The sequence below is a fragment of the Pseudorasbora parva genome, chromosome 18, assembly GCF_024679245.1.
Source record: "Pseudorasbora parva isolate DD20220531a chromosome 18, ASM2467924v1, whole genome shotgun sequence".
Lineage (NCBI taxonomy): Eukaryota > Metazoa > Chordata > Actinopteri > Cypriniformes > Gobionidae > Pseudorasbora > Pseudorasbora parva.
In genome coordinates this window covers 12,073,970-12,087,469 of record NC_090189.1, presented here as the reverse complement: position 1 = coordinate 12,087,469, position 13,500 = coordinate 12,073,970, and the positions used below count along the sequence as shown (strand labels likewise).

The 13,500-nt window shown below is 39.2% G+C and overlaps 1 protein-coding gene across 6 annotated transcripts in view; it reads left to right on the top strand.

The window, feature by feature from the left end:
* Positions 1-13,500, top strand: part of nedd4l (NEDD4 like E3 ubiquitin protein ligase) — a 100,789-nt gene that overhangs the window by 43,135 nt on the left and 44,154 nt on the right. For 2 of the 6 annotated variants that reach the window (XM_067423630.1, XM_067423629.1), the window contains exons 1-2: positions 8,129-9,399; positions 12,920-12,970. In XM_067423630.1, coding sequence (XP_067279731.1) covers positions 8,320-9,399; positions 12,920-12,970 — 1,131 coding nt within the window. In that variant the 5' untranslated portion in view covers positions 8,129-8,319. Of the gene's footprint in view, positions 1-8,128; positions 9,400-12,437; positions 12,489-12,919; positions 12,971-13,500 lie in introns of those variants that run through there. The other 4 variants (XM_067423635.1, XM_067423634.1, XM_067423632.1 and 1 more) reach the window with 3 other exon arrangements.

The following is a 13,500-nucleotide window of genomic DNA, read 5'->3' as shown; positions in this document are numbered from 1 at the left end:
GTCTGCGCAGTAGCGATTTCGGGACCGGAGTTGCGCAGTAGAGCGCAGGAAGTAGAGCAGGAAGTACAGCTGCGATATCTAAAGCCCGCCCACACTCTCGCAGATGCAGAAAAATTAATTATGTTGGTGTGAAATAAACAGTTATGGAAATGTATAAATTAAAGCTAAAGCTCTAATCTGCTCCCAAAAATTTCGAAAAAAGTCCGTTAGTGCCTCAGTGACAACTTCACTCAGAGAAGCCGTCAGTCTCAGCTGTCAATCATGACGTCACACCCCCCGTTTTTATAGCATCAAATAACTAACTCAAACTAAACTTATTTTTAAAACGAACACCTGAAATGAAATCATTGTAATGATAACTGCCTTCAGTGACATAAACTAACTTTGGGGAAAACATTTTTGAAGTGTAATTTTATTATTTAGTTTGCCTCGCGTCCATTAGAAAACACAGAGGGGCGGCTATACTGGGACCGGTCACCGGGGGGCGATCGAGGCCCGAAAGCTTCAGTAAATGAGAGGGAGACTGCAGGCTTGGTATTGGGCTGTTGAATGCGTCTACTGAATTTTCATACTCATACATGAAACGTAGCACGAATGACGCTTAATTTAAATTTTGTAGGTGGCGCTATCGAACCATTTTGCCACACCTAATTCTGAATCCCATATCAGATGTATGTTTTCACCACTTCTGATGCGTGTGCAAAGTTTCATGAGTTTTCATGCGTGTTTAGGCCCTCAAAAATTTAATTCATTTGGGAAAAGAAAAATGATGGTTTGAGCAATTACAATAAGGTCCTCACACCTTAAGCTCTAAATATCTGAGTTCCTGTTCGTCGGAGCTAATGACTGTAAATTAGAAAGTTGTTCGGCTCAAAGAGAACAATATATATACAGAGTTTGGTGACTGAAGATAAAACTAACCCCCCCCCCACTTTTGACAAAAGATTGCATTACTTTTGTCAATTGATGGTGCTACTGAGCTCCTCCACCATGCCCGTTTTTAAGTCTTTGCCCATATCTACTGGACAGCATGTCTGATGTGTGTGTTGAGTTTCATGTAATTTGAAACATTTTAAGAGTCTCAATAGCAGCGAAAAAGAACGTTATAGTTTGATGTGTTGCCGTGGCAACAGTATATACAATATCAGGAAGTGCTTACCAGCTTTATATCTGCTATGTTTTGACATTATACTGATGAAGTTTGAAGTGAATCGGGTAAAAATAAGATGGTGATTTCAAAGCATTTTGAAAGTGACACACTTCCTGCTGCCAGTTGGTGGCGCTATAACTTTGACTCACAAAAGTCATATCCATGTGATCGGCCTCTTACAACGAACACACAGCTGAAGTTTAATCAAAATGAATTAATGTATGCAGAAGTTATAACACACTTCCTGTTTCCCTTTTCTCGCCATAAATTCGTCTCCTCACCACAGCCTAACCGTTTGAGATATCAAAAAGTTGCTCGCAATTTAGCATCCTCAATGTCTTGACTTCATGCTGACCGAGTTTGGTGCTGATCGGGTGAATCGTCCAGGAGGAGTATCGCACATTCCAGAGCATGCGTTTTCTGAACAACCCATAATAGCTCACTTCCTGTTGGGCTGACACATAACTTAGAGCACGTAAGTTGTTCGGCCCGATGAGCTCTATATGTGTACCAAGTTTCATACATGTACGTGCAAGTGTGTTTGATTTATAGACCATGTTTTCAGAGCCCACTTTAGGGGGCGCTGTCGAGCCCCCCTGCCACGCCCGGGTACCAGCTTTGGTCCAGCCCTGATGGCCGCAGATTCCGATGTGTGTGCAAAGTTTCAAGAGTTTTCGAGCATGATAAGGGCCCCGAAAGTGCCCGAATAGTCGAAAAAGCTAAATTGTCCTTAGAAGAACAATAGGGCTCTGCGCCCTTTCAGGGCTTGGGCCCTAATTAGGTGTGTATGTTAGGTGTATTGTCTAGCAATGTGTTTTAGGACTAAATTTAGCAAAAACTCTTATGCTTATGACAGATATGTCATCTTGTCATTGCCCTCACTTCACTATGATTGGCTGCCAAATTTTAAAAAAACATAAAGTTTGTAAAGTTGAGAATTTCATAGCTTTTTTGACAACTCTCACTGTTTGTTGCTCTATGCTTTCAATCCCATAATCCCCTACACAAGTTTTGAGAATAGAAAACACTTGCTTATCTTGCTACATATACTAGAATTAATATAGAACATTGAAAAGTACTTTTTTGGCATGCTTTTAATGGGCAGCAACTCGCACAAATAGCACAGAAAACTCCCAAAAGATTCCAATACATTTTGATGATAGAATATGGCTAAGCTAACAACACAATGCTAAAATTACACTCACTGATATAGTTAAAATAGAAAATTAAATTGAGCAAATTTTAATACTTTAACTCTTCATATTAAATGTCATATAGCTATTTATAATCAACTTTTCTTTTGCCATTTCAGTGGATGATACAATCATATCTAGCAATGTGATTTCAGGACTAAATTCACTAGAAACACCTTCACTGTGATTGGCTTCTGATTGGCTTTAAAAAAAACATTTTTTAAAGTTCAGCATTTATCAACTTTTTGACACTCTCACTGCTTACTCCTCTATGCGTTAGGTCCCACAATCTCCCACGCAAGTTTTGAGAATAGAAAAACACTTGCTCATCTCGCCAGTGTACATGTAGTCTAGCGTAGCCAGACCTTTAGATGATGGCTCTATCACAGCTTTCATTGGTCAATGAGCACCCAAGAGTACGTTTGACTGACATGTAACACAACCAATCACAGTTTTTGCTCCACGCCATGTTTAGAAAAAAAGCAAGGAAGTCGATGGCTCTGCCATAACAGACCGTGCATCTATAAGTTATTCATTCAGGAACGTTGTTGAAGTTTACTGAAACAATGGAGCCGCAAACTTCACAAACATTTGACAATCCATTTGATCCTGCCAAGCGCTCGTTGTCACAGTTGTAAACACAACCACGTTCTTCTTCCATGAGGGAGTCGCGGCATTTGTTTCTAGGGGGACCGTTAAAGAACGCAACACACAAGTCTCGTGGACATCCTGTAGAATTCAACCAATCAGTTGATTACTTCGAAACTCCTGAAGTGTTTCCAGATAAGTGTGCCATATGCATCAGACGTTCAGTCAACGGCCTGTGGGCTTGACGTCTCAGGCTGAGACTGCTAATACAGAAACAATTAAAATGCAGCTTAACCATAAAATAAAATAAAGTCTGTCACATACTAACAGTTATGGCAAATTAGCTTTTCTCACGTAGTAGATGGTTACAGTAGAACATCACAAAGTAGCAGTTAAAGTCACACATGCGCAGTAGAGCACCAGAACTTCATTGCTGTTCCATCCGCAGCTGTTGCTTAAAGTCCCAAATGTTGCAGCCTACCTTTTGAGAGTAGAGAGCACATGCCCTAAAATGCCATTTTATGTAGTCTAGGTTGGCAGCTCACTGGATTTTGGAATGGAGCTTGTGTGTTCTCGGGTTTTTACTTTTTCCCCTCATTACAAACATTTTGTCTGAAAATAGCTTGCACCTCTCAAATATATCTCTGAAAGAATCATTAGAACAGTCTAGAAAATAAGTGCAGAGGTGTTGTTTTTTTTATTACCTTGCGGAACAGATTTAAAAAAAAAAAGCATTAGTTTGACCTGCACTAGATGGATACATTATTAAATGATGTATTAATTTGGTAAAAATACTAGACATTCCACTGTTATGCAACTAATGTCAGTGTTAAAATATTAAGTGCTGTCCACATAGCAACGATGCTCAATCGCTTTGCTTGGCATGCAGTTGCCTACGGTCTGCTCTAGTACAAAACCACATGCGTTTCTAATGGGGAAATGATGTGAAAAAAGAACCAGTTTAGATTTTTACAATCCAATTGACAACACAGTAGACAGAGCAGACATTTAAAGACAATTTAAATAATAGTTGGTTTTTTTTTTAAACTTTTGTTGTGCTTTACTGAAGTATACTTATTTTGATGTGCTGACTAGCATACTATGGGCCAGATTTACTAACAGCTTGCATCAGCGCAAACCCTCTTTTGGTGTTAAAAAACAACTATCTTTAGCTAACTATATTTACTTTGAGCTAATAAATGTACTGGTATTTGCGCCATTATTTAACATCCAAAACCCAGTCTTAAACCAGATTCTAATTTGTGCTGCTCTTAATAGATTGCGTTGGTCATTATGGAAATGATCCAGCTGCATTTGTGGTCTTTAATTTGGGTATCTTCAGAAGATCACATGCTGAACTTTCCACTCCCATCTACGCAATTTCTTTTTGGAATATATCCATATATCGTATATCTGGCCTTTAGTATGCTAGTCAGCACATCAAAAAATGTAATCAAAGCACAACACAAGTTTTTTTTAAAGACAAATATTTAAAATGTACTTTTAATCTACTTTGTGCATGTCTACGTGTTGTCAATCAGATTTGTAAAAATGACATGTACTTTTTAACTGTGGTGTGTCATTTTGATATCCCACTTAAGCCTTTCACACAAAAGTTAAAAATATTCTTGCAAATTTTTTAAGGCGTTATTTTAGACTGTGTCACCACAATACAGAGAATTATATATGTCGGATTTACAGCACGGATTTACAGAAAAATAAGAGTGATTTTATAGTCACACAATAGCTACCAATATCTTATGTAAATAAAACACGCTTTCAAGTTATATAGTCTGTATAATGCGCTGAATGTTCTAATCACACTGGTGTGATCACACACATCAAAGGGATAATATATTTTAAAAGTACAAAAATGTCAACCTCATCATTACAAATGTGTAACTACACATTTATTTAAATACATGACATTTAAGTTTCAATAGAAATATATTTGAGATAACTTTTAAAAGGTTATCAACTGGTGGGTTGCAACCTACAAATGGGTCACAATAAGGTTGGGAACAACAAGGGAAAAATGCTAAAAGCAAATAATTATAACATTGAAATAATAACATTGAACATTGAATAATAACATTGAAAATAAAGGAGTTCTATTTTTTATGTATGCACAATGTTGTATATATTTTCTAATATACACCATTTTGGTACTGTAATGATGTCTAGTGTAGAATCTGAGGCTTGAAGCAAAAACAGTTGAGAACCGCTGAGTGCATTTTATAGCTCTGGATCAGCTGATGACTGTCAGTTAGTGTCAGTAAGTATAGCATTTGGTTTTTGAGTCGACAGTGGTATTGTTGTCTTTGCTAACTCTGTGATGGATGTGTTGTGTGTGTGTGTGCATGAGTTGTTGCAGTCCACAGGGAAAAAGTTGTTGTCTCCTCTGTGTGATGGGATTTGGCTGCAATATGGAGCTGAGCAGAATCTGAGCGTCTTCCTTATATGTCTGAGAAAACGCATGGATGGTGTCCCACTGACTGAATACAGATTTAATGATTTTCATGCTTTCTCACATACATTCTCTCTGTCTATTTCCATCTCTTTGTTTTCTTCCCTGTTTCTTCTCATCAGTAACCCAGTATTTCTTTGTTGTTTTCCCACTTTCTCCTTGTCTCATCCTCTCCCGCTTTTCATTCCACATTCTTTTGTACAAAGCATTTTGTATCCTCAAACCGTACAGCTAGCTGTAATTAACTTGCAGCATGGGGGTTCCCAAGTTCCAGTACCGATTAGTGCATTTTACTGTGATCCAAGAAAGACAGTTGAAATAATGGCTAATTTTTGTGGATTACATTTTTCTTCCTTCCGAAAACTGCTGTCATGGAGACACATAACCATCCCAGCGCCGTGTGGGTGAGCGAATGTGCTTTTTGAAAACAGGCCAGTTCAAATCATTCAACCAAATGCTTGCTATTTAGACTTATGTAATGTCTTGGTTTTTAAGAAACAGCCTTCATATTAGCTAAGGAAATACTATGAAAAGTCATTATTTGTGTTGGTAGCACTGTGGTAGCCCTCTCTTGTAATTCCCAGAATGCTTGGTGCTGTGAAACTAATGCTTACGCCATGATGTCTCCGTTCTTTGTTCACAGCTCAGCCACTACAGAGCATGTGCCCTCCAAAACAATACCCCCTTTAGAGAGGGTCCACACATTCACAATCAAAGCCTTTCTTTCAGTAGGAGTCTGTCTCGGTCACTCCATCCAATAAGATGCTGCACTGACTTCATGGTTTGTGTCAGGCTGGTGTTGCTGCACAGGCACCCTCTAAATGGTGTTTACATCAGTATTTAAGGAGTAGTTCACTTTAAAATGTAAATAACCCCATGATTTACTCACCCTCAAGCCATTCTAGGTGTATATGACTTTCTTCTTTCTGATTATCGATATTTAAAACTTAAAAAAAAAAAAAAAAACTAGCTTCTGGCAGATCACGTTACTTTTTTTTTCTTTTCTTTTTTCCGTAAGTTGAATATGGAAGATGTAATCTAGTTATTGTACTTTTTAAAGTTTTAAATATGGATGTTTTTCTTAAACCACATTGATTTGCTTCAAAAGTCATGGATGTATGCACTTTTTTGAGCTTCAAACTCAATGGACCCCATCGCTGCCATTTAAAAAGCTTGGAATCGTCATGATGTTTATTAATATAACTCTGATTGTGTTCATCAAAATGAAGGATGTCATATAGGCTACACCTTGGCTAAGCAACCAACTAGCAACCGTGCAGTAACTACTATGTACTACTAACCCGCTCAGCACCCCATAGAATTGGTCTTTCACACTCCTTGGCAATTAAGTGCCTTTGCCTTCCTTTTCACCTTAGACAAAGCTCTGTCTTTGTGCAGTGTCTCTGTAAGTTTGAATACAGACAGTGCAGTGTCATCTCTCTTGGTTTTCACATCAGCTTTATAGCAACTTGTTCAGTCTGTCAACAGTCTGTGTCAAATCTTTGATATTTGCATGTCTGTTAGCAGAAGGTTCTGGATACTGATCTAAAGATTCAGATGTTGTGGATTGTTTGTGGTGCAAAAGCAAATGCCAACACAATTGAACCCAAACAGATTTTATGAAACATTTAGCACAAGCTTGTGGCTTATATATGATAAATGTGGCTCTCAGTGATTGATTATATTTCCAGAAATTCTAGAAAAGGTAAAACAGATGTTATATATTTTCTTTCCAGATTACACACAATTTAAGATGTTTTTCAACATGTGCAAAGTAAAATAAGTTGCTTTATTTAGTTTGTTTGAGGAGTGTTCATGATTGTAGATTTTGAAATGGCCCCTGGGCTGCATCCTGAATCATTGACTCTGTGTTGAAAGAGAGTGACTGTCTGGTTTAAAACTTCCCTTTGAGTTTTTTTTTATGCAGTCGGAACATTTCAGCCAAGCTTGTTGGGAAATTTTTGCATGTCTATACAGAGGCCCCAACATAAAAAAATACTTTCTCCAGCAAATGCAATTTTTTTTTTTTTTTTTTTTTTTGAGAATGTCTGAAATGATAGTGGTAAACCTCTTCTGCTTACATATATGATTCATTGATGAGGTTTTCTGTCCATTGTTTTTGTGTAGTTTGATTATTTTTAGGAGTAGGGATACATTCTTCTTTTACCAGCTTGAGATGTGGGTCACACCATGTCCCAACTTGACTTGGCCCAGTGTGCCCTGTGTGTGGGATGAACACAAAGAATTATGAGCTTGTGGAGAGTGTTTCCTGAGTCAGCTGTGATCTCTCTCTTTCTCATTCCACCCCCGGCGGTCTAGTTCCTTCTGACAGATCAGTAGCAGCTGAGAGAGTGCTGTTTGGGTCTAACCGGGAACTGGGGGTGGATGCCATCTGGATCATGTGACTTTGGCCACCCTACCCTCACCTTTGCTTGTAAGAGCACCAGGCGTCCTTATCCAATCACGCCTGGAATGCAGCTCGCCACTTGGGCTATTTCTGCTGTCTGTCGCTATCGAACTGCAGCTCGAGCAGTTTGACACATGGGATTTTTTTTTCTTTTCCCCGTCTCCCGTTCTTTCCAGATCCCTCTCTCTCTCTCTCTCTCTCTCTCTCTCTCTCTCTCTCTCTCTCTCTCTCTCTCTCTCTCTCTCTCTCTCTCTCTCTCTCTCTCTCTCTCGCTCTCTCTCTCTCTCCCTGAAGCTTGTGGGTTGAACTTTTAAGCTCCCTGGCAGCGCTTCACTGGTAGCTGTGAAACGAAACGCAGCCTCTGTCTGTGAGTAAGGGAAAGAGAGAGAAAGAAAGGAAAGAGGGTGGATGAGCAAGACAGAGAGGGAGAGCAAAAGGGGATCAGGCACACTAAACAGTGGGTGAGACAGATCCAGGAAGAGCTGGACAGAGACAGATCAAGGCAGACAGGAGAATGTCTCACCGGCTTCGGTTATATTTTGGATCTGGACGCAGTAACACTGCACCAGAGTTGGAGCAGCTGAATGGGACAGTGGAAGAAGAAGATGAGAGAGGCGCAGGGGCCATGATTTTCCATGCGCAGCCACAAAACGGAGGACTTGTCGAAAGCCCAGAGTCGGGTTCAGTTGCTTTTACAGATGCCTCTCTAAAGCGAAGCTCTTCCATGTTCATCCCACAGCTCCAGGGTCAAAATGAATCACGGACAACTAAGAGCACCTCTGTCCAGATATCTCTACAACGCTCGGCTGCACCTCAAGAAGATGCATTGCCCTTTGATCCACCTCCAGAATACCCTCAGGACCCAGCTCCAGCCTACACAGAGCCTAGTGAAAGTTGGCTCTTACCTCCACCTCCTGCTTACCATAATGTGGAACAAAGTCAACCAGGTACTGAGCCTATCCAACCTAAGAGGCAAGTATTTTGTGTCCGGCCATGTGATGGACAAAATAGCTATGCTAGTTCGGGTGTACCCAATAGAAGTCATCAAGGGATTACCATTGGAGGTTTCAGTATCCGCAGGAGGTCTGCAGATGGCTCCGATGTCCAGCAGTTTAGAATAATGCCATACAATGAGGATGGACAGAATGGCCACCGTTGGTCTGTCCTTCAAAGCTCAGACAGAGGTCCTGGCATGCAAAGACTTGTCTTGCAGCTTCAACAGGACCAAGGACGTCACCCAAGCCCTACTTCTCAGGCTGACATGAGTGATTTAGGCATCACAGGTTCTAAAGGCAGTCGCTTGGTGCGGTATCCTCGGATCCGACTTGAGAGGAGCGCTTCACAGCCATTGCAATTCAGAGGAGCTGCTTCAACCCTCGGATCTATGCCAAACCTTCATGCCCCGATCTCAGAAATGGAGACTGAGAGTGATATTATTGAAAATAGAGCTCAAGGCTGCACATTTAAAATTAGGAAGGAACAGAACCCACGACAGCCCAAGTTTAAGATCTATTTCAGCCAGGGAGGTGAGCACAGCCCCATCCATGCACAGGATATTAGCTTTGAAAAGGTGTCTACCTGCAGCAATCCACAGGTAATTACAGCTGAGGATCTAAAGTCCAACTTAATATGCTTATTCATTTTTACATTTGAGGCCTGCTTTATTAATATGCCATTGTTTACCCAAAGTATGCAAAAAGGTGTAGAACTCTCAAAGTATGTTTTAGTTGTTTTATAAGTGGCTGGAGAATGGGAAAAACAGATGAAAGAAGAGGTAGCAGAATTTTAGTCAAGGAAAGAGGAGGTGGGTTCAGGAATGACTTACCCGCATTCTGGGAAGTGAAAATTCCACGAAAATGGGGGCCAGGAGCAAGACGTAACCGCACGTCTATGATTTCCCAACAAGCATACACATTCTTTATACTCAATATGATATTCTGAAGTGGAAAATATATAGAGCTGGAAGCCTTTTCAGATATAGCATCATTCATAGGGGCTTGTCCACTTGTATTTTTTTCCCTCTCTTGAAGAGGAGCCTGTTCTATCTTTAGTCCCATGTCAAGTGTTGTTGTTGGTTTTGAAAGCGGCCTTTCTCCTTTGGCCTGGGTCACCGTTCATCTCTTGTAACAGCTGTTCTGTGGTGATTAAGGTGTAATATATAGTTACACATACTGTATTCTTAGTATCAGTATTTAAAACAAAGATTTTACAGCACTATGCTAAAGTATTATTGTTGAACAATATAGAAAATCTCCATGCAAAATAGTTATTTTAAACTTAAGGCTTCGTCTCATTTGCTTCTTAAGCATTTGCTTTTTCCACCGGTCCTCCTGGTTCTTTTTATATTTGTCACATATAATTAGTCATTCTCTATAGGTTACCTTTAAGTTTAAGGGATTTGAAAGCCCCTTCAGTGATTAATTCCTGCTCATGTAAGATGCCAGTTCATCAGAGCAGTGCTGACACGCTTTAAGTATGTGGCATTCATCAATTTGTCACCAGCCGTTACTAGTACTAGAACTAGTATTTGTCATGTGCAGAACTCATAACAGCATTTTTATGATGGAATATGGGACTTCAGTTTCACAGCGTTAACATTTGCAAATGGAAGGTCTTGAATCTCTGAGGTCTTGAATCTCCACATTTAAGAATCGTCTGATTCCGCAATCAGGAATGTTACACAAACATACCTTCCCCAATTTCTTTGGAAGCTTATGGCAGCATATGTATTTCCAGTACCTGCTCAAAAGGCTTTACTGGAAATGAGTCAGTCAAAGAGCTAAATGTTCCACCAGTTCATCAACTGAAGTGAACCTCTCTTGCACATATCTGTTTACTTCTTCCTGTCATGACTGCTCTTTGAATGCCTCAAGCATGTCTTTGTTGTTGTATTTTATGATATTTCCTAAATTATCTCTGAAGATAAGGCATGTAATACATCATAACCTGTAGAGTTTTTGTTTACAAAGAATATCTACTTTTACAATACAGATCTATATCGATACAATGTTTTAATAAGATATTTTGCAGAATTTCCTGAATTCAATAGCTTTCACATAACTATATCAAATTCCAGTCATCATTTATTGCATTTGTTCCCTGTGGGGTTCATGGATTTCCCTTTGACTTGCCAGTGCTCTCATGTTAATACATGCGACTGTTTGCTGTCTCACAAGTTTTAGCAAGCATAATGAGAGGATGTGGGGGAAAATCTCACTTAAGTCTGCTATGGCAGCTTTCTTGCAGAACTCAGGATTTAGAGCTTTAAAAAGCCTGTGTGTTCTCAGAGGTAGGAGAGCAACACATTTATTTAATCAAATTCAGTCAGCATTTCCTTTTGCTGTGGTACCTGGCTGTTCTGGCCCGGACAGGAACCCTGTTGCTAAATTTGTGTGGGCTCCAGTCTTATTTTAGCATCTCTGAGTGTTGCGGATCAGTTGTCGGAAGTTTTTTCTCAGGTCTTATTTTCATAACCCCTGGTCCTAACCTTTGTAATCCTTAGCTACATGACCTAAGTAATAGGCTCCTTTTGATCTGTTTTTTGGTTTAACCCTCCTTCCCCCCTCATTTTTGTTTTGTCTCGTTTTAAACATGGCCTGTTGGTTCTTACTTTCCTGCTGTCTTGATTTCAGCTTGTTTTCTCTGTTTCTGCACTTTTCAGCCTCTTTAACGGCTCAAGTCGCCTGCTAACTCAGCTCGTAATGGACGATGACTAAGCAAATATTTATTTTTAACACTTAGACAATTGTGTGGGAACAGGCTTTTCACGTCATAAAGATATATCGTAATAGTTGCTGTGGTTTTACTTATTTAGAGCATCATTTTTGTTGCATAATGAAAAAATGTGCTTAGTGACAGGAATCTTTGTCAAGATGATTCTTCTGCAATATGACCTTTAAGACTCCACTTACTACTTGAGTTTCCTAGGTCATTTCTTTACCTTTTCATTGATTAATTGCTTAATTTTGCTTCTGTTTGTGATTCACAACTGCTGTTGGTAGCTTGACTCAGAAACACTTAACATTTAATCAGAAGAATGTCTCAGACATGGTGGGTTTTCCATGATGAATAGAAGCTTGAGAATGTATTTGTGGTCCTGTTTTTCACTCACCACCACAAAGTGACTCATACTTAACCTTTCCACGATAAATGACCGTTGTCTGAAAGCTACACCCATTCTGCTGCTCAACTGGGTGTCATTGTTTTTATTTTATTTAATTTAAATGTTTGATTTATTTATTTGATTTTATTATTTAATAAAAAAAAATCTATGCTCAGCTATTCTTATCAATAGTTTTTTTTCCTGACCCGTTTTCTGTATGCATGTAGTAGTTTGACCAGTTTTGAGATGTTGCTAAAGATCTCAGATTTAAATCCTTAAATCCAAGTGTGTCATTGTTTGATTACACCATCAGTGTTTTGAACAACGTTCTCCCAAATATTTCCTTTTAATTACACCCGTTGTGTATTTAAATTATTTTGCTGTTTTGCGTTAATGTCATTTCCGATATGAAGCATATTCATGGCGATACATTTTTTTTATAGAAACATCCAGTGTCCTAAACATTGTACACCCCAGATTGCGAGTATGTGCTCGTCTTTGTTGTCTTAATAAGTTTATTCCACACACAGGCTCACATTGGTCATGATCGGTCCAAGAATGGGCATTTCAACAATGGTCAGGTAATTTACTGGTCTACCCTGACAATTACATCTGAAAATCTCACAGTTTGGCTTATTGGAATTGGTGGGTGGATTGAAGGCTTGTGATTGGCGGTTCATACATTAATACACTCCTTCTGACCTTTGGCCCTTACTCATTGCTTATCTGCTCCTCCTCATTGGGTTGGTTGTCAGGTTTTCCCTTTTAAAGTGACATCTTGGAAATTAACAATGCCCTTATTACTGTATTTCCTTTTTCTCTCTTTCTCATACATACACAACATTCATTCTTCTTGGGTTATACAGATGTGTATTTGTCCTCATCTTTGTGGTTTTCCTTGCAAGTCCTGCTGAAGTCAGTCAATGTTTCACAGCCCAAACTCTATATTACTATTATTTCTATTATTTTAATTTCTTCTCGCCCTCTATTGTTCTGTCTCTTTCATATACAGACCAGAGATGACTTCCTTGGGCAGGTGGATGTGCCTCTTACCCATTTACCGGTAAGTTTGTGTACTCTTGTGATATTCAAGTAGATATCTCGCTTGGTTTTTTTTTGTTTGAAGGACAATTTTTAGATCTGTACTAAAAGGGTTATAGATGGAAGTTATTAAGGGTCACATGACAGCAATTAAGCAACTGAAAATGTTGGAGCCCATATCCCTGTACGGAGTGGAAAGGGAATTGCTTAGAATGTAAACACACACAGGCCGCTTCTAAGAGGGCTATCCCAACTTTAAAAAAAATCACACTGCCAAAAATAAGATGCACTTCCAGGGTGGCTCAGTTTATACCCTACCCTACCACAGTGTTATTCAATGTAATGTTTGGTCAATGCAGGTCAAGTCATGTTAAAATGCATATGACATAAAATACCTGACCACCTAGCTAATCACTTCACAACACCAATCGATTTTTAATCTTAGCACTGACCCGGTTTATTTGTCTTAATGAACTGTATATTTTCTCAATAGTTATCACAATACTGGAATTTCTAACTTTGATATGATATGAAAAATATTGATATTTGATA